This window comes from Zosterops lateralis (genome assembly GCF_965231275.1).
Source record: "Zosterops lateralis genome assembly, chromosome: 8".
Lineage (NCBI taxonomy): Eukaryota > Metazoa > Chordata > Aves > Passeriformes > Zosteropidae > Zosterops > Zosterops lateralis.
In genome coordinates this window covers 23,857,874-23,883,180 of record NC_139768.1, presented here as the reverse complement: position 1 = coordinate 23,883,180, position 25,307 = coordinate 23,857,874, and the positions used below count along the sequence as shown (strand labels likewise).

The 25,307-nt window shown below is 37.4% G+C and overlaps 1 protein-coding gene across 3 annotated transcripts in view; it reads left to right on the top strand.

Moving 5' to 3' along the window:
- The window catches only part of ATE1 (arginyltransferase 1), a 66,444-nt gene that overhangs the window by 19,955 nt on the left and 21,182 nt on the right, over positions 1-25,307 (top strand). For all 3 annotated transcript variants that reach the window (XM_083866476.1, XM_083866475.1, XM_083866474.1), the window contains exons 9-10: positions 793-974; positions 3,808-3,907. In XM_083866476.1, coding sequence (XP_083722602.1) covers positions 793-974; positions 3,808-3,907 — 282 coding nt within the window. The remainder of the gene's footprint in view (positions 1-792; positions 975-3,807; positions 3,908-25,307) is intronic.

The following is a 25,307-nucleotide window of genomic DNA, read 5'->3' as shown; positions in this document are numbered from 1 at the left end:
TTGACGTGGGAGAAAATGGCATGCCAGAGTTGGTTGTGTAATACAGTTTAAATTAGGGAGATCATTTTCTTCTTAACTTCCAAGCATCAGTTTCTGGCTCGAGGTGCTTTACCCCATCTAGAGTCAAACTTGAGTGCACACCCGAAACCACAGCACACAACAATAGCCAATCCCTTGGTGTTCTTGCAGGATTTGTCCTGACAAAGAAGAGGTTCTGCAGATTTTGTTGCCACACAGTTTCAGGTCCTTGGATAAAAGGCATTTTGCTTTTTACAGAGAGTAAACATCACATAAAGAATAAGCTGCTCAGGTTTTTTTAGGAATGATCCTCTGAAAGTAAATTTAATGGCCACTTTGAGGAACACAGTTTCTGTGGCTAAAGTGCTTCCAGTGCTTGGGGACGTGGAGGAGAGAATCTGGAGGGTCCTTGCTGTGACAGGGAGTGTTGGAGGCACCAGGTTTGCATGTAATAATTCATTAATAGCTTGATGAATCCCATTGGTTTGTCCTGTCAGTACCATAAGTGCTGGATGGCAATTTCAGATTCATGTTTGGGATGTGTGCTGTGTGGGTTATACCCATCGTGAGTACAGCAAAGGGCACAAAAGATCCAGTACAAAACATTGTTTTCCCTGCCTTCCAAACACCTTCTTTTTTTCCTTTTTCTAGATACAGATGGCCAGCAACATTTTTTACAGTATTTACTTGTGTGTTGAAATTCTCTTTAAAGTTGATTTCATACTGAAAGTCTGTCAGGGAGTTAATCCTAATCCTTCTCTTGTTCTTGCTTAGGCAGAGCATGCCCCAGATGGACCAGAATGTGGCTATGGCTCCTTCCACCAGCAGTACTGGCTGGATGGGAAGATAGTTGCTGTTGGTGTCATTGATATCCTGCCCTACTGTGTGTCCTCAGTTTATCTCTACTACGACCCAGACTTCTCTTTCTTATCTCTGGGAGTCTACTCTGCCTTACGGTAAGAGGATGTTTTTGTTATCTGCTTGGATGGAATAGTAGGAATTGATACTTGTTTCTAAATTTGGGGGTTTATTTTTAGTCTAAATATACACTAGTAACACTGCCTTTAGCAAAGTAGTTATGAGGTTGGTTGCCTTCCAAGTATATTTTTAATTGTCATCCTTGACTAGGGATATATCTTTCCTAGTTAGTTAAATACTTTCACAGGTTAAAAAACCACACAGAAACAAAATGCCTAGTTTTTATTGCCCCTGAAAATAATTTAATATTGCTTGGTTTCAGCAGGAAAAGCCCCTTTTTTTGTCTGAATAGAAATAATTTTTCCTTTGACCTTTTTCTTAGCCCAGTCACCAATGAAATTAATCACTTTTATAGTTTAATGCACATTGAGATCATAAATAACAGAGTACCTAAAAAGTGTTGTCTTCTGAATTAGTGCTCTCCTGCTGTACTAGCACTAAAGTATGTTTTTCAGGTATGTTAATCTCATTATCTTTCTCTTCAGAAAGCCTGATGGAGAGAGTAATGCTATGAATTTTTTAAAGCCTTAAATTAACTATCCAACGTGGCCTTGCAAAACAGTAGGAATTGTGGGTATTGCTTTTCACTGAGAATAAAACTTGTATGTGAAATGACAAGTTACTGCTTTTCTTCCATAGGCAATTTTACGATTCCATTGTTATTATAAGAGAAAAAACCCCCAAACCCTAAATGAATGGAAACACTTGTGTAGCTCTATTTCTTTCTTTCTTACCTTGTTTTGCTTCTCTGTTTATATGAAATAAGTTGGCCACAGACAAATGTGGTGTTCCCAGGGAGGTGCTCATGAAGCAGCTGGGTTTGAGCCTCATGCCAAACATGTCTATTTCCAAGTCAGAGAAGCTGTAGCATGAATCTTTTTCACCTGTTGAGATTTGCACTGCACCTTGTCAGGTGCAAAAGGAGCCCTGGAACTGGGAAATCCAGCTTTCTCCTTTCTCCTGTTGAGAGACACCTTCTCAGCTCTTCTCAGTGTCACCCTCCAGGGTGGGTAAATGGCATGACTTGAACTGTGTGAAGCACAAACACCATTTTTAGAAAACTTCTTACCACAGTTAGCTCATAAACCTTTGCTATAAATAATAAACCGTGTGCAATTTAATATCTCAATGTGAATTTGACTAGATTTTGATTAGGATCTGACAATTTTATAGAATTAGACAGAATTAACAAATGTGGAAAAACATTGGCACTCCCATGACTTAGAATTGATCTTTTTTTTTCTCTTAATGGTCTAGATTTTTAGAACTATTCCATTACAAATATTAGATACTTGAAAACAGACTAATTTTTTTCCTTGCAAGATGAACATATAAAATACTAAGTCCTTCTAAGAATTATTTTTTACTTTTTTGTACAGATCACATTACTTTATGTAATAATAGACTGACATAATCCATGCTTAGGAATTCTTTAAATTATTTTAAATTTTCTACATAATAAATTTCAAGCTTTGTCGCTGCACCATGCGTGCATGACTCAACTTGTGAAAAAGCAGCTTGTAAATTCTGCAGCATTTAAGGCAATAAAAATGAGTTCCCAACAGTCCTGGAGGGAGCCAACCTCGTTCTTCTTTCAAAAAGGGGGAAAAAAAAGTTGAGTTAGGGAGGACTTAGGAAGTTGCAGAGGAATCTGATACCTTCAAAGCTGTTGCCAATTTTACTCTGAGGAGGTTGGACTGCATTGCTGTCACTTCCACTTCATGCCACTCTGAGAATTGTTGCTGCTGAGTTGCAGAAAGGATGGGATTTGAGGATCATTTGAAATATGTAGGCATGTAAGTAGAGAACAAGGGGAGAAGAAACTGCTTGGAAATGCCAGCCTTGCCAAAGGATTAAGAAAATCAAGAAATACTGAGTAATACTAATTTAATTTTAAGAGACAAATTACCTCCAGTGTTCATAGATGCTTCCTATATCAATGTACTCATATCTTGGATCAGAGAACAGATTGTGTTGGAAGAGACCTTTTAAAGATCTTCTATTCCAACTCCCCTGCAGTGAGTAGGGACATCTTCTTATCCCTTTGACACAGAAAGTGAGAACCAGCATCCATTTTTTATCAAATTTCTTACAGAAGTGATCTGCATGGATAGAAATGCTGCAAAAATTATCATTATAGAGGAAGCACTGGCTGAGTCTTTGTAGTAACAGTGCTTTCCTTGTGCCAGTAAAATAAAAAGCAAGCTTTTTTTGGAATACATTGATATTTTTCTTTCAGAATAAATGAGAAAATCATACTAATGTGGGATGGGTAAAAATACCTTTTGTTGCATGAAGATGGATGTTTTTACATGCAAATTGCTGGAATATAAATGATAGAACAAACGAGGTTTATCCTTGAAGCTTATTTTTCAAAAACACTCTGTTTTCCTGAGCCATGTTAACCAGTAGAATTCCAGAATACCAGTAGGTTTCTGTAGAATTCCAATATACACGAATATTGACAAGAATAATTTTTAGTCTTAGTCATTTTTATTTAATTTCAAATCAGGCAGTTGGCAGACCAAAACACAAAAATCAAAGTATTTTTAAGCCTGACATAGTGTTGTGCATTTTGGTGATTTGTTTGTTAGGTTTCCAAGCAATAATTTTCAGTTTATTATGTTTGGGATTTTTAAAAACACTAGTTTTGGAGTTTATGATCCTCATTTTTATTTTATGGAAGTCTAGTCCTTTATATAGATTAAGAGCCAGGTAGCTGTAAAATATTTCAATATGAAGAGGTAAAATGAATTAATACAGTTTAAGAATTGTATTCAAATGTAATTAGTCTTTTCTTTCCCCTCACAGGGAAATTGCTTTTACTAGACAGCTTCATGAAAAAGCTCCTGATCTCTGTTTTTATTATATGGGTTTCTACATTCATTCATGCCCCAAAATGAGATACAAGGTAAAGTGTGTTTTCACTTACTTCCTTTGTGTGCTGTTAATCAAAGCTTTTGACAGCATTCACAGTAACATGATATTTCATAATTGTCATTTTGGATTTTCATGTAGACTTTGTATGGTTAAATTTGAATGCTGGTTACTATTTAACTTGGCTTAGGGATTTTTTTCTTTTTTTTTCCAATTTAGCTGCATGTGCTATTTATTACATCTTGGCTTAAGAGAGGTTTTCAAGGCTGTCAGATAATAGTTTGTCATTTGGTTACCTGGCTATCTCGTGTTTACAGTCTCTCTTCCAATACACTAAAATTGTCCCTTTTTGAGGCTGGCAAATTTGTAACTGTTGCTTAGTGACTCCAGGCAGTGATAAGATATCTTTTGGGGCTTGGCTGGGTTTTACTCTTTATTTTTTGTTAGAGGCTGGGGACTTGCTCTGCTCACTAAATCAGTGAGAAGTTTGGTGAGCAGAGATTTTGAGCCAGGGCAGTTTTTGAGGAGGGAAACAGGAAAACCCACAGAACATTTACAGTAACTCTGGCTGCTTTGTAACCTTGTTGGCTTTACCTTTGTTCAGATCTCAGTGCCTAGGACTGTCTCTTGTGGTTTTAGATCTTGTGAATGTGGCACCTTTTCTCTTTAAAGGTATCTCTGCTTTTGGATGTTATTATGACACAATTTCAGAGTAAGGAACATTGATAGTAATTTGCTGAACACTTAAATATAATCATTTTTATCTGTTAACAATGTGGAAAGATAAAAAGTTCACAAAATCTAGAGAAAGAGGTGAAGTTTTTTCATTTCCTTTTTTCCTCTCTCCAAATGTGCTAAAAATCTGCAGTGTTTTCAGCTGCCTTTCAGACAGGCAAAAACTGTGAGGCTCATTAAAGTGATGATTGTGAAGGAATTTCATCGATTACACTACAGGTGACCATAATGATTCAGTCTTCTGAAACGATCAAATCCCCCTTGTTTTGTTAGATTATGTGAATGTGTGACTGTGTGTGTGTGTCCTCCCTTTGCCAACTTGAATTTTCGTGTCCATCTGCTGGCCAAACAAAGAGAATATTAAGTTTGATGGAAGAAGATGGGTGAGTTTGGAAAAAACTGCCCTCTGTCATCTGAATCATCTTAAAGGCTGTCACATCACCAGCTTGAACCAAAGGTTTTGATTATTTCTTGTACTCTTTGGAGATATTTAAAAGTTTGGGGTGATTTGTTTCTGTTGAGACACTGCAACCTAACATCCATTGTCTCTTCTACAATCTGCATGGTTCAAGACTTGTAAAAGGAATGGATGTCATTTACCAGGGCCCTCAAGAAACAAATCTGGCAATAATGGCAAAAAAATCCCATTTCTGAAAGATATCATGGCTAAGGAACTTTAGGTTCAGCTGCTTGTAGTGCTTTACTAAAAAAATGAACTTTGTGTACATGGGTTAAATAAAGCTCATACATGAGGCATTAAAAAAGCTACTCTACATTTGTATTATTTGTTATAATGTTTTGTTAAGCATGTTCTGCAATTTGAAAATGATTGCATCAAGAATACAACACTCCCACAATACTTCTAGATTTCATTCTTAAACAATGGAAATTGATTAAATTGTAGTGGGAGTATTTTACTTTTTGTTTCCTTCACAAAAGCTCTTTTTCTTCTCTTGCTTAGAATTAATGACTATTTGATATGACTGTGATTTGGTAGAATATACATTTTAGTCTTCTAGAAACCTACATATGTCAATGTGTTAGGTAATTAAAGCAGGGACTGGGGAGGATAAGAAGAAAAGCCTGTACATGTGTGATTAGAACACACATAATGCTCTCTGCTGGGGCAGCAATAATCTAATAAATGAATTGCAAGGGCCTTTGTTCTATTTTATATTTCTTTTCCTGGATGCATTTGTTTCAGAAGTAAGCAAAAGTAAGGGAATTGAAAATCAGGGTGACATTAATTCTGTAGTTCCACTTTTCCCTCACTGAAATAGAACACCAGAACCAAATCATCAACCTAAGCTCTGAAATGCATTTGGATAATGCTGCTGCTCTTGTGAAGTGGTTGGGAGTGGTGAAGTAGGGTGGGGAAGTACTGACTTGGCAGATTAAGTAATTTCAGTAATGCCTGGTTGACTTAGTGGCATTTCATGTCGAAGACTTTGCTTTATTGCAGTTTAATTGATATGTTAAAGGCTCTCTTCCCTTAATGATATTGCTGTGGAAGAGTGACAGGCTGTGGGTGACTGATGTCAAACTGGTGTCAGGTAAGGAAATTAAATGTAGGAGAGAAAGAGAAGGAGCTGGAAAGCTGTCCACTGGGTTTCTAGCTTTTTTCTTGTAATTTTCTTTCCAAATTATTTGTCCTGGGATGTTCAGAAATGGAGGCTGAGCACAGGAGCACTTCTGTATATTAAAAGTGTCTTATGAGAACGCAGGCACTTATTTACAGTGAAGGCACAGGAGTTGGAGAGTAGTTATTGGGGGTCAGTGTGACCATTTCATCTGAAGGATTCTCTTTCCAAAACTGGTACAATTTGGTGTATGAATGGGAGTAATCCAGAGGAATATTGGAAGCCTGAAAGTCCTGGAAGCAGATCCCAGAGCTGGGATTCCTCTGGCACAGTAACAGGATTGTAGAATTCTGGATTCTCAGGCAGGAAGATGAATGCTTAGAGTATCAACTAACCTGTGGATCAGACGTAATTACCGAGGTTTTTAAAATAAAGCTCCCTTTTGACTCACTGTTCCCATTCCTTTTGTTCTCCAGCAGCCAACATTGATTGCAATGTGATTTTTGGAACAGTGGAGTCCCAGTGAAATGACTTTTAAGATGGGGGAAAGGACTCCATTGCAATAGGAGGTTATCTTCTAGTTCCCAGCCTCTCTCAGATTTGTTCCCATGTATGGGTTAATGTTTACAAACTGGTAAAATAAAATCTACATGAAATTGAGACAAAAGGATTCCTGTAGTCCTATTATGTTAATATGGAAAAATCCAGTGAAAAACCCTAAGCAATGGCTTTGTTCCATTTTTTCTGGGTAGATTAGGATAATACAAGATTTGAATTGTTCTCTGAAGAAATTCACGACTTTGTGGGAAATCTTCTCAGGCTCTGTTAGATGTGGTAGTTCTCACATTGGAAAACAGTCTCCTGGAAAATTTTCCAGCAGTCATGCAATGCAAAATTCTTTTTCCTAATGCATTTTGGAGTGCGTGATAAAGTTTTAAGCATAAGAGACTATTTTACTTGAAAATGAGGTTGGTCTCAGGGTTACTTCTCCTGTGTTTAAGTCCTGTCTGTGTACTTGTTAATGTTTTCAGTTAAATGCAGTAATTTACAAGCATATTTATGGAATTACAGAAATAAAAAGAAGCAGCTCTAGTGCTGCTTCTAGAGAAATGCTTGAGAGGACCTTGGATTTTCTTCCTGGATTGTTATTCTGTCTGTTTTATCCTGCATCCTTCAAGTAAAAAAATTCACTCCATGGCTCTGTGTTACTAAATTCATATTTTCTGATCACCTCTGAACTCTTTAAGATCCTTTCTGTTCTTTCCATTGCAGTTCTTTGACACTGATTTTGAGTCTCGTGGTGGGTGACATTAAATAGATTTTAAGGTTGTGTTTCTGGTATAAATAATAAGCTTATTTGCTGCCTTGCATTGGCCATTTGACCTCTATTGACCTTAAATCCCTTTTTCCTCTAAATTCTTGTGCTGGGAAGGATTTGTTGGTGACGTTTTCTACGCGAATTTCCTTAATTCTGGTTTTTGTGAGGCTTTTTCAATGTTGGTATTTGCATGCAACTGCAGTTGAAGCGTGGGTCAGTCCTTGTTTTGGTCAAGGATGTGCCTCCCCTGGAGGCCACCCCACTGATGCTGGTAAATAACTCTGAGAGCACTTTGAAGTGTGCAGCAGATTTAATGTCTTTGTGCTGTGCTATCTCTGTGTGCCATTTTAAGACCATTCTATGATGGGAAGAGGTGTTTTGACTGAAACCTTTATCCAGACTTGTATGCAGGCCAAAGTAAATGGAATTATTTCAAACAGTCTCCTTTGGTATCAAGTCATGGCCAGACTTCAGATAGATGGAATACTAGAAAGGGCTCTGAAATGTCAGAAAAGAAACAAAAGGCTGATTCAACTGTGATTAATCATTCTTAAACTAAATACCTCGGACTGACTGTGGTTGCAAGCGGTGCCCCTGGAATTTTATGGCACTTGAGAGCTAATTTCTTTGGCTGCTTTCAGGAATTTCAGCATCACTCCTCATGCAGTAGTGAAATGCATCCAGTGGTAGCCTGCATGTCCACATCCACGAGATCCACAGGAGTCTGGCTTATCTTCCCCTGCCCAGACTCTTTCACCATGTCTCACTATGGAGTTTAGTTAATGTTTTCAGTAAGCTTGGATTTGCTGTGTAAAGTGAAATTTGTGAGGGAAGGAGATTTAATGTGACCTGCCTTAACGTGATCCTTTGTGATTTGCACATTTGCTAAATGTGTCACCAGTTCCACACAAGAAGAGCTGGTGTTTTTATACCTTTTATACCTTCATGTGTCATCTTTTTATTCAGCCTCCTTTTCTCATTAGTATTATTGCTATTTACCTTAAAATGGGAGTAGTTTGGAGGACTGGAGTTTCCCTGAAACTAGTGGCTTTTCCAGGATTAATTTTGTAAGTTTATAGGAATAAATCTGCATTGCAATTAGTACAAACCAGCTTTTTGTATAAACAGGTAATAAAGAGTCAACTAAATATCCTGAAAAGTCAGTACTTGTTACAGAGTGCCAAGTGTTGCTTGCAGCACCATTTGATAATAAAGAAGTGAAGTATCTGCATTGTAAAATCATTATTTACTCTAAGAAAGCAATAAAATTTCCAACAACACAGTGGTTTTGCTTTTATTCTGGCAGGACTGTTAAAAACAGCAAATAATAAAGACAAAACGATATAGTAGTAAAGTCCTGAGAATGATAAGTTGTACAAGGGGGGAGGTAATCCCTGCTTTTGAGTGTGTCTTATTAATATCTTTTTTATGCTCCTCCTGCATTCTTTCCTTCTGTTTCCTCCCTGGACTTCCCTGGAATCCTCCTCTACATGAGCATCAGCAGCTAAAACTGAACATTGATTTCTGAATTCTATGAACTATTCTATTCAACTCTGAATTCTATTGGCGTTTTGGGCGTTAAAACCCAAAGGCATTTTGAGAAGTCTTTTAGAGTGACCAAGACTTCCAAAAGGATTTTGCATGATTGCCTTGATGTACATGTGTTAAATGCTTCTGAAAATCAAGCTGCTCTAATGTTCCTTCAAGGTTTATCTGGTGCAAAAATCCTTATCTCTCTACCTGTATTATATCAAATGTGTTTTGACTAGGAGGGATGTCTGGTTTTTGGGCATGAGAAGGCAGGTGCTCTATTCAGGATTGCAGAGTCCCATAGAGCTTGTTTTAAAACCCTTTTGTTTCTTCCTTCTATAAAAGTGTTTTCCTTTCACCTTTCCTTATCTGAAAGCCTGCACCAAATAAATGGAATTTAACATGTTGGAATAAACAGCTGTGAGAATGTGGGACAGAATAAAAACACCATGGGTGAAAAATTATTAGTTCTTTAGTTCTTGATGTCATGCTAGTAATAAATATTTAAAAGCTTTTCTGCTTTACTTTTAACAGCTTCTAGGAAAGTGTTTGAGGCCACTTTCTAGGTTTTTGTTTTGTTTTGTTTTTTTCTTTAAGACACTTGTAGAGAGTTTATGAAAACCACATTATTATGAGCATCAGCAAACAGGAATAAAGAGATTCTCCTTTCTGGATAGCAGCAGCCATAACTGAATGCTGACAAGGGATTTCCACTGAAAATGTAATTATTTAAAGCAGAATATCAGTTTCCATGTTTTCATAGCAGGTGAAGATAGTGAATGCAATTACTCAGTTGCTTCTTTGGGTTTTTTTCCTAAGCTGTTGTTTTTTTTACTGTCTATAACTGGTAAATTATTACTGTTTTTCCTCAGTACAGGTGTTGAGACTGTACTGAATTTTACACAGCATTTTTCTGCAATCACATTTTTCTTCTGCAAACAGACACAGACCCCTGCCATGTCTTTTTGTTTAACTTTATTTCTCCTGGTAAAATATTTTCAATGGGGACTTTCTTTTTTTATTAATTAGAATTCCCTTGGGAGAGAAGTGAACACATCCCTGGGGATTTATTTTTCCAATGTTAGAAATGTTTATATTCCTAATGTTAGAAATCCATGTTTCGTTTTATTTGTTTATAGAGTTTAAGATGACTGAAGTTCGTAGCAAATGAAGTGAAAATAATATGTATATTTATGTTTGATTGCATTATTTCTAGGCTTTTATCAGGGCAGATGATGTTTGTTCTGTTGGTCTCAGATGACCTCTGAACTCAACAAGTCTCCTTCTCATTATTGCACCTTGAGAAAATAAACTGGGTTTGGATCAAGTTATTTTCATGTGGTCCTTAAAAAACCCAACCATATTCTGAATATTCAGGATTCCCAGTTCAAGTGAAGAATAAACATAAAAATGTGATTAATGTGGCATTAACTACCTACATTAGCACATCAGCAGGGATGTGTTCTACACCTTTTACTTGTTACAGGAATCTTGGTAATTTGGGACAACTTCACTTGTCACTTTGGGACAACACTTCACATTCATTTTTTTTTTTTTTTAATAAATGTGGTTTTGCTAATTTGTGTAAGATTTAAATGAGCTAAAATCCTACCTTAAAAATCCAAGAGTAAGAGGGACAGTTTGTTAAATTGTTGGTCACTTCTGTGCTAGTGGATGTTTTCAGACTTACTAGAGGTAACCTGCCTGTCTGTCAAAAGGAGCTGCTAAAAAGATTTATTCAAGATCATGTTAATAAACCTGAGGCAAACCATCTTCTGAATGATGGTAGCTGGTGGAAATTTATCATGGCTAATTCATGACTCAGCATAGTCATAAATTCCCTGCTCATTTCTGACTTACACTAAATCTTAGTTGAAGGCTCATTTGGGGACTCCATAGCAACCACTGGCAGTTAAAGTGAGAACTGTAAATTGTGAAATACAGAGACAAAAGAGCTGTGGATTTTGTTTGGGTGGCTTTCTTGTTCTTTTGGTTTCCTGGTGGTTTGTTTTTTTTTTTTTGGTTTTTTTTTTTTTTTTTTTTTTTTTTTTTTTTTTTTTTAAGAGAGAATAATACATTTCACAATTCCTATGTCTTTAATTTTTTCCTTCATGTGAGAAATGAAGTCAAAATTCCCATTTTAGAATTTTCCAGTTATCGTTCTACAAACCCATTAGTCCTTGCTAATAAGTGTAAGAATGCATGGAATTAAGAGTATTTTTAAAGTTTCTATCAAGCAAATGAATTGATGCATTGCTGCTTTGTCAACTTTACTTCAGTTTTGTTGATTTAATCATTTTGGATGGTCCTCAAACACTACTTAACACCCTGTACTTCTGAATTTCATCTTTGTAACTGTCTCTTTGTGAGAATTCCCAAAAGTGAGTTAATTTGAATATTCAGAGATGGACACTGTGCAGTGCTGTGATGGAAAAGGTGAAAACATATTTATGAAGATAATTTTCTTTATTTTTCCTTACATAGTCCTTATGTGAAGCTGTTCACAGACAGGTCAGTTCAGATGTTGGACAAAATATTAAAGTTCTTGTGCCCTACAGAAAAGTCAAATCTGTCACCAAAGTCTGAGTCACTGAAAACGGTTCATTTTATCTGTGCACCACATTTATTGAAGATGGCAACACTTGGAGTGTTGGATCTCTCATTTAACTCCAAATCCAGCTGCTGATATTTTTGCTGTTTTGCTGATTATATTAACTCTAATTAGGCAATATTGTCAAGTGGAATTTATTTGGTCTGAAAGCCTGGAGCTCCTGCTTTTCCTGGCTCTGCCGTATTTCACTTGTGGCCTTTATGGTAGGAGGTGGCTGACAAGCCAGTTAATCTACACAAGAGATGTTTTCTCTCCAGTTTTCCAGGAAAGGTTTAACGGGAGATACTTTAATGAGGTCTGGTTTAACTAAGACCTCATTAATTTTACAGAGGTATTGCAGTACAGTCCTGTGAAGTGTTACATGTAATCTAGATGACAATTCATTATTATGAATGATTATTTTCTTTGTCTGAGTTTGTTTAGCTGCCGACTGTACCGAGTCTCCAAGTAAAAGTATAATTAATGAGCAGAATATATTAATGAGATTCTATTATTTGTCCTCAACCCTGATGCTGAGGTTTAGTTTACAAGAAGTTCAGCATCAGTACTTGGATGGGAATGAGAGTCCCAGATTCCTATAGAGGTGAGTGATTTGGAGCCAGGAGGGAAATGTGGAATCATGGATTGTGTAGTCCAGCCCTTTACTGCAATACAGGTTCAGTTATAATTCTGTTAACTTTTAAAACCTGTAGGATGTAAGCCAAGGGCCTCCTTTGACATGCTCATGCACATCTCTGCCTTGGTGTGAGTAAATAAGAATACACATTCTTATATATTCTTGTTCTTTAGTGGTCATCCCACTGAAATGCTTTTTCTTAATGTCTCACCTAAGCTTGTCTTCCAAAAGAGTAAGATTATTATTTCTTTGTTGTTGTGTTTAATTTTATAGTGTTTTTTGCAACACCCTTCTTTTTAAACCTGATGGCTACCAACATGTCTCCTCATGGGCTTCTCTAAAAACCCCAGTCAACCATCGACCAAAACCACCCTTAAATTCCTACTTTTCTCCAAGTCTCATTTTTAAGCTTTTTGTATTTTTTTTTATGCAGCCTAGAAGGCTTTCATCAACTAATGTATTTTTGTCTAAAGAATGGTGGCTAAAATTAGGCCCTCAATTTCTCAGGTCAGCTTGTAGCATTTGTTTGTATAACATGAGTTACTGTCTTTATTGTGCTGAAGAAGATAGTAACCTCTGGAGGGAAGGAGGAGAAGAAAAGGGAATTGTGCAACTCCAAAGTTTTCAGAATGGGCTAAATTGGGATGTGGGCTGAGTTATTTTTAGTGTCAGGGTTCGTGACTATGTGGCTAAGAAAGAAAATGTGTGTATGCTGTTGATTTTCTCTGCTGTCCATTCCCCTTCAGCTAAGTCTATGTTAAAATTTGCAATTTTGTTCCTTTCAGGAGAGAATATTGCATGAAATGAGTTGACAGGGCATAAAGGGTTTTATGGTTTTTCCTTCCAGTGCTTATGGAGATCTGCTGGAAGAATTTTATCTTCCTTATTGTAGTAAATTATTATTTATAGTATACAGTAAATACCTGAAGTGACAGCTCAAAGTAAAAAATGAAAAATTAAAATCTAGAGGAAGGCTATGATAGTACTGGGTTGCAGTTGATGGTAATTAATTGTGTTTTCACACCACCAGCATATCCCTGGTAGGGGAGCAGATTATTTCATGTTGTCCTGTGGTAGCCACCACCATTATTTAGATTTAAAAACAGATTTGTATTCTCTTTAATTGGTATTAGAGACAGTTTGTGGAGCTTAGCAAGGCTCTTGGGTGGTGCTGAGTTTTCCCCAAAGATCCTTGAGGGCTCTGAGAGGCTGCACAGGGCAGGGCCCCAAGCAGGAGGGTCAGTGAAGAAGTGAAATATTTTTGTTACAGCTTCTTTAAAGTTTTTTGTTAATCTAATTAAATCCGTTCCCAAAGGCTTTCAAAGGTTGCATTATTGTGGAGACCTGGGAGCTTGATGAGTCGTCTTTTTGAGTGCAAATTAAAAAATAAAACCAAAAATCAACAACCCCAAAGCCCCCCTTGGTGTTTTCAGACACTGCCCCGAGGATTCTGCTTGTCCTGTGAGAATTTACCACTGTCAAAAACTTTATTTTGGTTAGTTGTTCTCAGCTGAAGAACTGAACTGTTTGAAAAGGAATGACTGAAACTGTTCAGAGTAGTTATTTGCTATGTTAGATGTGTTTGATAATTAGATAATTTGGGGATCCTTACTAGAAAGGGAGTAGAGCATCCTTTTTAATAGCATAGTTTGCTGTTTGCTTCCTCCCCTTTTCTTGCTCAGAATAAGTGTTTTCACAAATAACACTGAGATGAGATGACAAAAAAAGTGTGTGAAAATGACTCCATTGTTAATTAATTGAAGAAGAATGGGTCTGTGGAGCAAAAGTACATAGGAGCCAAAATCTATCTTTGTCCCAACACAAATGCACTGTTGTTCTGTGAATGGACAGAAGACAAGATGAGCTTTTTGTTCCAGTGATCTATTGATTTTATTTATTTATTTAAGCTATTAGTGCTAATGTTCTCAAGGGGTGCTTAGTGATAGTATGGGCAGCGTATCCATGATTTATTTAATGGTATTTTTTCTTATGTTCTTTCCATTTTAGTCTTTACCAGTTGGCATTGTGTGGCTTCTTAATTGCTTTTAACTGTCTTCCATTCAGGGGAAAGGGAAGAAGGTGGAGAGATGTTACAGCAGATTTTTAGAGGCAGAAATCTTTAGGAACATTTTTGGTTGCTGTACTTTACATGCACAGATCTCAATTAAAATTGACTCAAACTGATTAAAGCTTTAGTCATTTAAACTTATATTGTGACAATAAATATTGACATAATGTATGCTAAGCATACAAGTGTTTGCAACACTTTGCTGTCTATTTTAGAAGTGTGTTGAAAGTGCAGGGAAGTGCCCGAAGCTGCAAGATATGCAAGCATGTAAGCACAGGGTGCAGCTTTATTGATTTTAAAGTAATGCAGGGTGATTGCCTGGGCAATGTTTAGTTCTTTTTAAGTCTGAAAAGTCAAAGTGCTTGACTTCTGTAAGTGCAGTTCTAATTTAATACTCCCCTAATCATATATTTGGGTGGATGTTTAATACATCCTTGAATTGCCAGGTTTTGGAACGATCAGGACTTACACAGCCTATAGTACAGTTACTAATTCCAGCCCATTTGCCTCCAAACTTGTTTTTTAATGTGAAGGTGTTTATAAAGCAAACTTTCCAAACATCTGGCATTAAGAGAAAACTGAAGTGTTGATGTTTCAGCTCAAAGACTTTGGGGATACATAATGTTAAACAGTCTGTTTTCCTAAACATGCAAGTAGACATTTGTGTACCTTAAATGGCAGTAACTCAGATGGAAGCATAAAGGGGAACGTGTTCTGCCCAGCTCAGAAAAGTGTTGGGCAGTTTTACAGGGCCACAAGCTTGATGGATGCAAAGCTGCACAAGGAATGGCTCCTACAAAACCTCCCACTGTAATTTCGTTTTGTTCAGCTTTGTATGATAAAAATGAATTTACTTGACAAGAATTCTAGGATTGGGAGTTTCATATTTTGTTTATAATTGCAGAGACAGAGTTTAATAACATAAGGAGGAGTTTGAAAACAAGTCAATGTCAAAAAGAACATGTTGAAAGGATACAATTATTTTTACTGTACTGTGGCCTCAGGCAGTTATTATTTCCTGCAAAACAACTTAACAAAAACTTCAGTGCATCTCCATCTAGCCATGTTTTCAGTGCCTTATTTGTTTAGTGTCCCTATTCTTGGATTCTTTCATCAATTTCTTATATCTAGCATGGTCTCAGAGGGAGTCCATTGAAGCCTTGGGGCTCTCTCAGTTCAGTTATTTTTTCTGACAACTTATGTAGCTACAGCCAGGTTTTCAGTTTGGAATGTTAAGGAGGAGAAGAGAGGGAAGAGAAAGACAAGAGAACCAAATATGTCCTGGGCTCTGGGGAGACCTCAGAGCTCCCTGCAGTACCTAAAGTGGCTCCAGAAGAGCTGGAGAGGGACTTTGGACCGGGAATGGAGTGGCAGGACATGTGGAATGGCTTCCTACTGACAGAGGGCAGGAATACATGGGATATTGGGAAGAAATCCTGTGCTGTGAGATTGCCCAGAGAAGCTGTGGCTGCCCCATCTCTGGGAGTTCCAGGCCAGGTTGGATGAAGTTTGGAGCAACCTGGGACAGTGGGAGGTGTCCCTGCCCGTGGCAGGGGGTGGAATGAGCTGAGCTTTGAGGTCCCTTCCAACCCAAACCATTCCATGGCTCTGTGGTTCCGGGATGATGGGAAGCTGGTTGGAGCTGTGGTGACTGTTCAGATTCCACTTCTTGCAGCACTGGGGCTGTTGCCTCTTACAATGTTTGGGCTGGAGGTAGATGTGGTCCCACTTCTCTTCCCACTTTTGCAGTCTGGGGCACCATGTGCCATCTCTTCTGGGGTGGCAAAAGTGTCACATTATTGACACCTCAGGCTTTTGTCTGCTCTGAGCCTGGTGCAGGGATGGCTTCAGCCCAGCCCTGTGGTTGGAGCTCCACGTCCCAAGGTGGTCCCAGGGTGGTCCCAAGGTGCTCGGATGCTCTCCTGCTGAGAAGGGACTCCTGGAAGAACACAGAGGCTTTGTTTACAAATTCCCCTCTCCCAGCAAACAAAGCAGGCTTGTTTAACAAACACTTGACAAACAAAACGGACCTAAAATTAGAATGCTTGTTTCATGAATGAAAACTTACTGTGCAAATAAACATTTTTAGGGACAATAGAAGAAACTTCTGTTAAAGCACACGTGTTTTGATGGTCCAGAATTTTTGTACAGATTCTCGTTGATCCTTTGTGCAGATAGCTGTTGCTTTGGTTGCTGTTAAGGTTTAAGTTCTAACACATGCTTGGAACACTGGTAAAGCGAGCCTTTGTATTTATTTATTCAGTTTTTAATCTGCAGATGTAAGGGAGACAAGCGGGTTTAGATGTTTTGGCAGAGGTTCATTACTCTGTCCTTGTAATACAAATTGTAGACACTGAAAGACTGAGATTTATCATTGCCTTTCTTCCTCCTTCAGATTTTTAGTCTGAATAACATGCTTGTGTGTGCATTGAGGATGCATTACCATGAATTTCGCAGTATCTTTTAGTCATGATCCTGCAAAAATGAAGGTTTTACTAATGAACTTTCCTATGCTGTTGTCTCCCTTTGTCCTACAACTTTACTCTTTTTCTTCTCTCCTAAAATTACTGTTAATATCTATTTGCCTGGATGTGCCACTGTTTTTGAGATTGTTTCTTCAGTGCTGAGTTGTGTGAATTTCAGTGTTGAATGACTAAAGATAAATTACTTGGCTTTTACTCAATTTTTCATTGCTGAGCTTAAAAAAAACTTGTCTAGTGTACCATGTATTGGTAGAAAGCCTTGAAGTTAAAAATCTTGTACTGTTCCGACTTACTGACTTCAGAATATTATTTCTTGTTCTTAGATGTATGAAAGCAGCAAGAAATGAGAAAAGCTGGACTGACAGATTTTTAAGTGACCTTGTTTTTCAACATGATCTAATTGTGTAAAGTTTGAAAACCCCGCATAGCATATCTTAATCTAAAGCCAACATCATGAAACTGAATTCTTAATTAGGAGTATATTTCAACTTGTGAATATCAGTGTTTCACAATTTGCAGAGCTGTCAATTAGTGTGTTATTTATTATGTCTTGAAATATTCCACAGGCTGAGTCGGTAGCTGGGCATGAGAAGTATGAAATTATTTATTCAGTATAAGGCTACCCTCACCCAGACTTCCTTGGAAAGGTCTTATTTTCTTGCCCTTAGAGTCTGGATGGATTTTTGGCAAGTTCTGTGTGGTTTTGGCTGGGTTATAAGACCCTGTTGGAGGCTGAAGCAGGACTTTGGGGAAGTCCAGGATGGGAATGGTGTTCCTAGTGGTGTGTGACGGTCTGGCCAGTCACACAGGGAGAGCTGAGCTGGAAAAGGGGCTCTGAGTGGGATAAAAAGTTGAGTTTTGGAGGTGGGAGAAGGGAAGGTTTGGGGCTCCAGGCAAAACTCTCTGAGGAGTCATTGGGGAGACACTGGGAGAGGTGGGGAAAGCGTGGACACTGATGGAAAAAGAGCTTGGAAGTAAGCACAGAACACATCTCTGGAGATGGACATGCAGGCAAAGAAGAGTAAAAAATGTCAAAAATAATGTCAGAAAATCCAGAGGAGCTGGGCAGGAAGAAAAGCATGTTTCCATGTGCCCTATTGGTGCACAGTTCTGGATAATTTTTTCCAGGAGCTGGGAATGTGCAGTTGGATGAAGTTGCAAGAGCAATGCATGTGTTGTGCATGGATAAAATGAGTAAATGGAGACTTCATAGATACCTGGAAAGTAAAAATATAGAAATATACCTGATTTCCTCTTGTGTCTTCCTTTAGAATTGTTGCTTAAAAGGGTGAGAAAAGTCAGGTTGGAGTGAGTCTTATGTCACAAAATAATTTCTTGTCATTATCACAGAAGATTAAGAAACTATTTTACATTGGTTCACTGTTTGGCACATTGTAACCACAGCCAATGTTTTTCTAAAATGAAAATAAAAGATTGTCCACCCTGCCCTCACACCCATTTCTATCATGCTGATGCTTTAATTCTGTTGAATTTAATTTTCTGCTTCCCCACTGCGCAGTTGTACAGAAAAAAAATTGAAATGTACTCACTTTCATTTAAATTCTCTAAATTTAATTTTGTTTATCTATTTTTTTCTATTAAGTAAACATTGTGTGTGGTGTTTTTACTTTGATAACTACATAGCAGAAGCCCCTTTGACAGGGAATTAATTTAGTTTTCCTGTGGCATATGTCCATAAGCTACAGATGAAAGCTGTTCTCTTAGATGTGACTCCAACTAGTGAGGTTTTAATGAATGTTTAAAGCTATTTAATATCAGTGTGACAATTTTGTGCCTCTAAGGGTAAAGCGTGGGTATGATCCATTAGGTTGTGCATATTTTTCCTGTGATTATTTCACCTTACATTAAATATAAGAAAACAAACCTTAACACTTAATTTCATACATTTAATTTAATGAGCTCAAAAAATACTGTCAGTTTATGGCAGCCCTTCAGGAGAAAGATATGGGATCCACATGATTGAAACACTCATTTCTTTTTCTTGTTATTTTTGAGTTGGGTTTTTTTTCCTCTTCTTTTGCTTCTCCCAGCTGCCAAAATAAACTCCTTCTGAGATAGACCTGAATCAACAGAGCTGGTGTGTCTCTAATGAAGCATTCTTCTTGAGGCCCCCACTTGGTTTTTATCTTTTTGTCATAGTTCTTTTTAATCTCCCTTTCCAAGTTTAATGCTAGGGTCTCCTTAAGAATTTCTGCTGCAATTCAAAATCAACAAGGTCCATTTCAGTAATATGATTTTTATTCCCCCAAACTCTTTGATATTTATTTATTTTTTTGTGATAAAAAGGCAATTTATATTACATTTTTTCTGTAATATACTTTAAAAATATCAAGTTGTTGAAAAAGTTGGCTAAAATTCAAGAAAGCTTATAGCCTTCAAATATACAAGCTTAACTCTTCTTTATTATTATTTTCCACTTAAGTTTCTCAAATTGTGCTGCTTTTTTTTAGCATTCTTGAGCAGCCTCTCTACTGATAAGACAGATTCTGGTTTCCATCTCCAGGACAATCTGTGTGGTAGTGTCTTTAATTAGCCTGTTCCCAACTGAATTTTGTATGGCAATTTCCAGTAAATGTTAGCTGGTTTTATATATTTTATTTACAGTCACAAAATAATTTTTCCTGTAAAATGTTTTGAGCACACAACCCTTTGAGTTCTTAGGGAATCTCAGTCTCCAAATGTGCACAAATACACCTTGAATGAAAAACATTTCCTGGAATCTTGGTCTTATGTGGATGTTACTGTTCTGCCAGTTTAGTGTCACTAATGCTAAATGTTAGTGCATGAGAGAGATAAAATGGCAATATTTGAAGCTATGGAATGTTTTCATATTCTTAATAATGTTCTTAATATTCTAATGTTCTTAATATTCTGGTGGCAGTCTCTGGAATTCTACCCAGTAGAGTTTTCCTGTAAGTACCATCTCATATCAGCCTATTTTTTTTTTTGTGCGTGTACATCAAACACAATTTTTTGGTAGCAACATTGAAAGCTAAACTTTGTTTCAATAGTCTGTTTTATTAAAATGCTATTGTGTACAGCACAGATTAGGAGATATAAACAAGCAAAAAAAAAGAGAAAGGAACTCATGGAAATGTGAAGAAGGCAAAATAGACACATCATAGATTGGTGATGTGAAATTATTTATAAAATATGCTTTTAAAGTGGCCCTAACTTTTATGTGAGCTCCATACTTGTAGTATTTCTCTTTGTTTCTCATTTTCAAAAGTTGTCTTTAAACTTGTCTGTGATTTGGATATTATTATTTCAGCTTTGGACAAACACTCACCCTAGGGCAGCCCAAAATCCATAAATTTTCTGTTGCTGTCATCAAAGGTCTGGAAGTAGGGTACAATAGCAGTGTCAGGATAAATAATGCACTTTATTGGTCTTGAAGGGACCATTCTGTAATGTTTGTGCTGTTGGCTCTGCAGTGTGAAACACCATCTCCAGGGCCAGTTCAGCCTGAACTGTGACTGCTACTGAAATCTTAAGAATCACAAATGTAGAATTTCTGTGTGTATACCTCTCCATCTTTCTTACTGAGAGTAAGAGGAATGGAGTGGGACTAGGCACAGATATTTAATGTCCTGTGTCTGAGTTAAGAAATGTTACTGTACACTGCACACCCACTGGTCTGAGTAAATCCCTAAGTGCAAAGAACAGCAATATAAAAGATTGACAACTGCCCCTTGCTAATCTTTAAATTAAATTTTCCTAAGTATTCATTTAAATATATGTGTGTCTATCTAGTCATCCAATTTTTATGATGTAATTCCTGAACATTTAGATTTTCTTTCTCCTCTTTTGTGCGAGCCTTATCAGTGGATTTATTCCAGACATAGCAGCTTTGATACTGTAGTTTTAAGAGAGTGGCTTTTTTTGCTTAGAACAAAAGGAAAACTCTCACTTTACTGCTTTTTGTAAGTGAGAAAGGACAAACTCTAGCAAGAAGTCTTGGAGGAAGAGAGCAAAGCTTGAAAGTGGCTGTGAGAGGATGCCCAGAGCTGTGTCTTATCTCCAGCTCTGGGCAGTTGCATCCCAAGCTGATAAGGAAGGGATGATGCAGGAGCCCTCTCAACCATGCTAATTACTGCTCACTTTTAAACTTGAAACCAGAATTATCTCATTGATTAATACCGTGGTGTTAGAGAGGAGAACTGTTGGAGTGTGGGCATGGATGTGCTTTATCTCAAGCAGCACTTTGTTGGCTTCTTGTGGATCCTGTGGACGGTGTGCTTGAATATTAATGTGCCGCAGGTCGGAGCTCGGAGCTCAACATAAACACCCAGAGCCTCCCTTGGCATGTCCTACTTAGTGAGTGGAGGGAAAGATAATATTGGCAGAAAACAAGGAGGAAGGAAAGCTGCACAGACTTTGAGACTTAAGGGAAAAGGGGAAAAAAATCAAAACTTGTCCCAAACGTTCCCTTTTTGCCTCAAAGGAAAGCAATTTTTTCTCTGGCAGCCCATGAGCCTTCTCAGACACCTGTTGGCCGTTTCCCAGTATCAAAAACAAGCTTGAAAGTGCTCAGTATTTCAGATAATTTCTAGGAAAGAGGACAAGGGGAAAACAGCTATTTGGAGTGTACACTAAGCTATGAAGATAGCAAAATCCAAACAATTCAGGGATTGTGAGGAATAGCACATGGTGGGAAAGCAAACAGTGAAAGTTTCTGAAGGTATTTTGAGGGGAAGGGGGAGTATTTCCTTACAAGTACTTCTTTTCAGAGCACCTTAGGCTCTGAAATAAAGAGCTGAGATTTACCTTAGATCTCAGTGAAATTGAAGATAAACTTAATTTAATTCCACTTTTGTGATGGATTAGGAGCATGTAGGCAGTTAATGGCCAAATAATTACATGATAATTGTAGGATACTGAATGTGAAACTTGGCTGCCTTCCTTTTTGACTTCTATTTATCTTAATCTGTTTTATGCTTACCTGAAATATTTTATTTACCTGAGAGACACTATGAAAACCTTCTAAAATACTATTTTTTTATTTAGTGAAGTACATCAAGTATTAATATATAGTCAATAATTGGAGGAAATTATTTTGTTTGACATGCAGAAACAAATGTCAAAAATATTTTCACATTGGGTTTATCATCAGTTATTTCTCTTAATACATTACATGGACTTGGGAAATAAACCAAAAAATGAGATGCAAGTTGGCATATTATATACAAATTTGCTTTGGACAATCACGTTAAACATAATTGAGGAATGTTTAGAAAGACAGTTAGAAGTAATAATCTAGATAAATGTTGAAACGAGATGACCTTAAAGTCCTTTCCAGCCCAAACCATTCTATGATTCCCTATTTCTGTTGGAAACACAACATCAAATTGCATTTACATTTCACTTATGGGAAACCAAAGAATATGGGAGAAGGTGGTTTTTGCTTTAGTTTCCATGTTTTAGTTGCCTTGGGAAGCACCTTACAGCTCCCTGGCTGCCTGTAAAATTCCCATTACACAGATTTTGTGATGATGTAACTAAATGAGAATGAACACATCTTTCTGAAGAGCAAGGACTGGCACTTCATGTACTCGAGTTCATTGGGCTGCAAAATAAATTCTGGCTGTTATTTGGAACATCTTTTAAGGATTACAACACATTATTCTGTAATGAAACAGAAAGGTGGCTAAGCTCTCGAGAATGCAGCTCTGGGATCCTAAAAATGTGGATCCATAATTATTTCAAAGTTTGCAGCTTGGACAAAATTGGTTTGTTTGACGCTGGCACTGGAGTTTCAGACAGCCTGGTGAAATCCAACTTATTAATTGAGTTACCCAATGCTGTAACTCCTCTTTGATATATATTTTCTTGTAAGCTCAATACTTTTTGAAGATAGAGGTGAAATCTTCACCCATCTCTCCTGGATAAACAGAGCTGCTTGCTTCATTCTGTGCCTATTGCTTACAGAGGTTTTGTTTATTTAAAAAGATGTTTAAAACAGTGACTACGAGGTGGGGGTGAATTTGTGGAGGTAGTTTTGGGGCAAGGGGGGAGGATTTTGTTGTTTTTCTGCAGCCTTTTAGGCCTTGCACAGCTGGATGCCATGTGAGAGGCTGCAGGCACAGAGGGGTTGAGATGTGCAGCTCTTTGTCTGGGCTGGCACAGCCCACCTGGGAGAACACAGCAGGTCAAGTTACCAGCCAAGGGCTCTCCTGGGGATCCTTCCACTCTTATTTCTGTTTATGGAATGAAATCAGGGAGCAGGGGTCTGCTGCAGCACTGTGCTAGGGGATTCCAGCAGGAATTGTTGTCTTTGAGGGTAAAGGCTGAATGCTCCTGCATGGGCAGCACTGCCCAGCTCTAATGGGTCACTGTTGAGAATTTGGGGTTGCTTTGTTTGTGTAGCCAGAGCCAGAGCACTTCTTTTTAGGCAGCTAGCTGGAAATGGAGATGAAGGCAGTCTTAATTCACTTTTAATAAAAGATCAATGGCTTTATTGTAAAAAAAATAGAATACAGATGTAAACTGTACCTGATAAAAGAATTAAATGTGAGTTTAACCTTCCTATTATGTTTTTTCAGTGCTACTGGTGCTTGACCTTCATTTTTGAGACTATTGTCTTTCTTGGTAGTTTTACATTTTAAGTTTTACTTAGACTACAAAAACAAACTCTGCTGGTGTTTTTCATCTCATGTGCTTACCAAATCCCTCAGATTTTGCAAAATATTTAACAAGTAATCTCCAGACTAAAGTCTCATTAAAGCCTTTGCCCTTCCTGTGGAACAAAAGTTCAGAGAAGTTCTGTCTGATTGTAATTGGAAAACTGTAAAACAAAAACCATTGTGTGAAGTATTAATTTAGGCTTGGCAGTCTCTCTGTAAAATTAATTTCCAGAAGCTTCCAATTAAAATGCAGCACGTCTAATTGTATAAGGGAAAGCACCTTGAAGGCTCTGTCTTTGATATTTTACAGGAGAAAAAATGCCACAAACATTAGTGACACTAAGACATCTTGCAGGTATTTTTTATTAAAAACCAGTCACATTTATGTTGCAGTGAGTTGACTTGGTAGAAGGAACCATGTGCTCAGTAATTTCTTAGCCATACTAATTTTCAGTATTGCTTTTTAGCCAAGCCATTTGATAGATTAGTCAGATATTTATCTTTTTGTATGTTTATCTAATATTTTTGTCTCTTTAATCTAATTTATATCTTTAATCTAATTTGTACCTTTGTTATGCATTGGGTTGTTATACTCCTTGACCAATGCAATTGAAATGGTTTCCCCCTGTGGCTCTTTCCCCTGTTTCAAAGAAGAAAAAACAAAATTGGGAAAAGGACAGGTTAACCAGGATGGTTAAAGGTATGGAATATCTTTAAAGAATTTGTTAAGAGTTTAATTCCCATTGGTCTGATGGAGATATCACAGAATGGTTTGGATTGGAAAAGACCTTGGAGATCATCCAGTCCCATCCCCTGCCATGGGCAGGGACACCTTCCACTAGACCAGGGTTTTTTCTATTTCCAAAAACATTTCAAAAAAGCAAATTTTGTCTCTTGGATATTTTTGTGGCAAAATGTAGATGCAGAGAGAGAAATATGTGCAGTTGTTTTATATTGACAGAGTTCATTTCATCAGCAGGTGGTATTGGGTTTAAGAAGCTGAAACCTGAGACAAGTCATTGGGGATGGTCTGGAAAATGATACTTTTTGTTGAAAGTCTTGTAGTTAAATATTCCCAAGGTGGTTTGGACAACTTAAACAGTTCTACTGTGCAAGAGCTTGTATATGATGAGATAAAAGAAAGCAAAATGTTTTCAGTTGTGAACTCTTACTGTAGACAGAATCACTTCCGAAATGAATGCTGATATAATCTGAAGCCAAAGAGAAATTATTTTCAGAATCAGATCTGCAAGTCTGATTAAGTTCTACTGTGATAAATCCCTCTGCAGCACTTCCTTTTAGGAGATCCCCTTTCTGTTTTGGATTTATGTTGGGTGTATACTGCAAATCAATATTAAGAATAAGAAGGAATATAAATAGTATGCTCAGAGGCAATTTATTTAGATGATGTAATCATTTTAGAATGGGTAATGAAATTTGAACATTTTTCTTGAAGCTCATGTACTTGAAGCAGACTCTGTGTGGGTTCTCAGGTTTAGCTGTTTTTGCAGTCCAGGAATAAAGGGAAAGAGGAAAAAGGTAGGAGGTGGGTTTGTAGTGGTTTATTTTCAAATAAATATATTGGGTTTAAATAAAAGTAAATATGAGGGTTTGAGTATTCTGAAGGAAGTAAGTAAATTGAGAGTAAATGCTTATGGAAAGGAAAGGGGGAGGCAAAAGCCCTTAGAAATAATTTCATTTGATTTAATCAAGTCCTGCGGTGAGTTCCCTTTTTAATCCTCTCAATATAGACACAGTGCAGTTCACTGGGGACTCACCTGGGTACATCCTGTGTTCCCCCTTCCCCTGTGGAATGACTCATGGGATGTGGCTTTGACCAGCAGTGGAA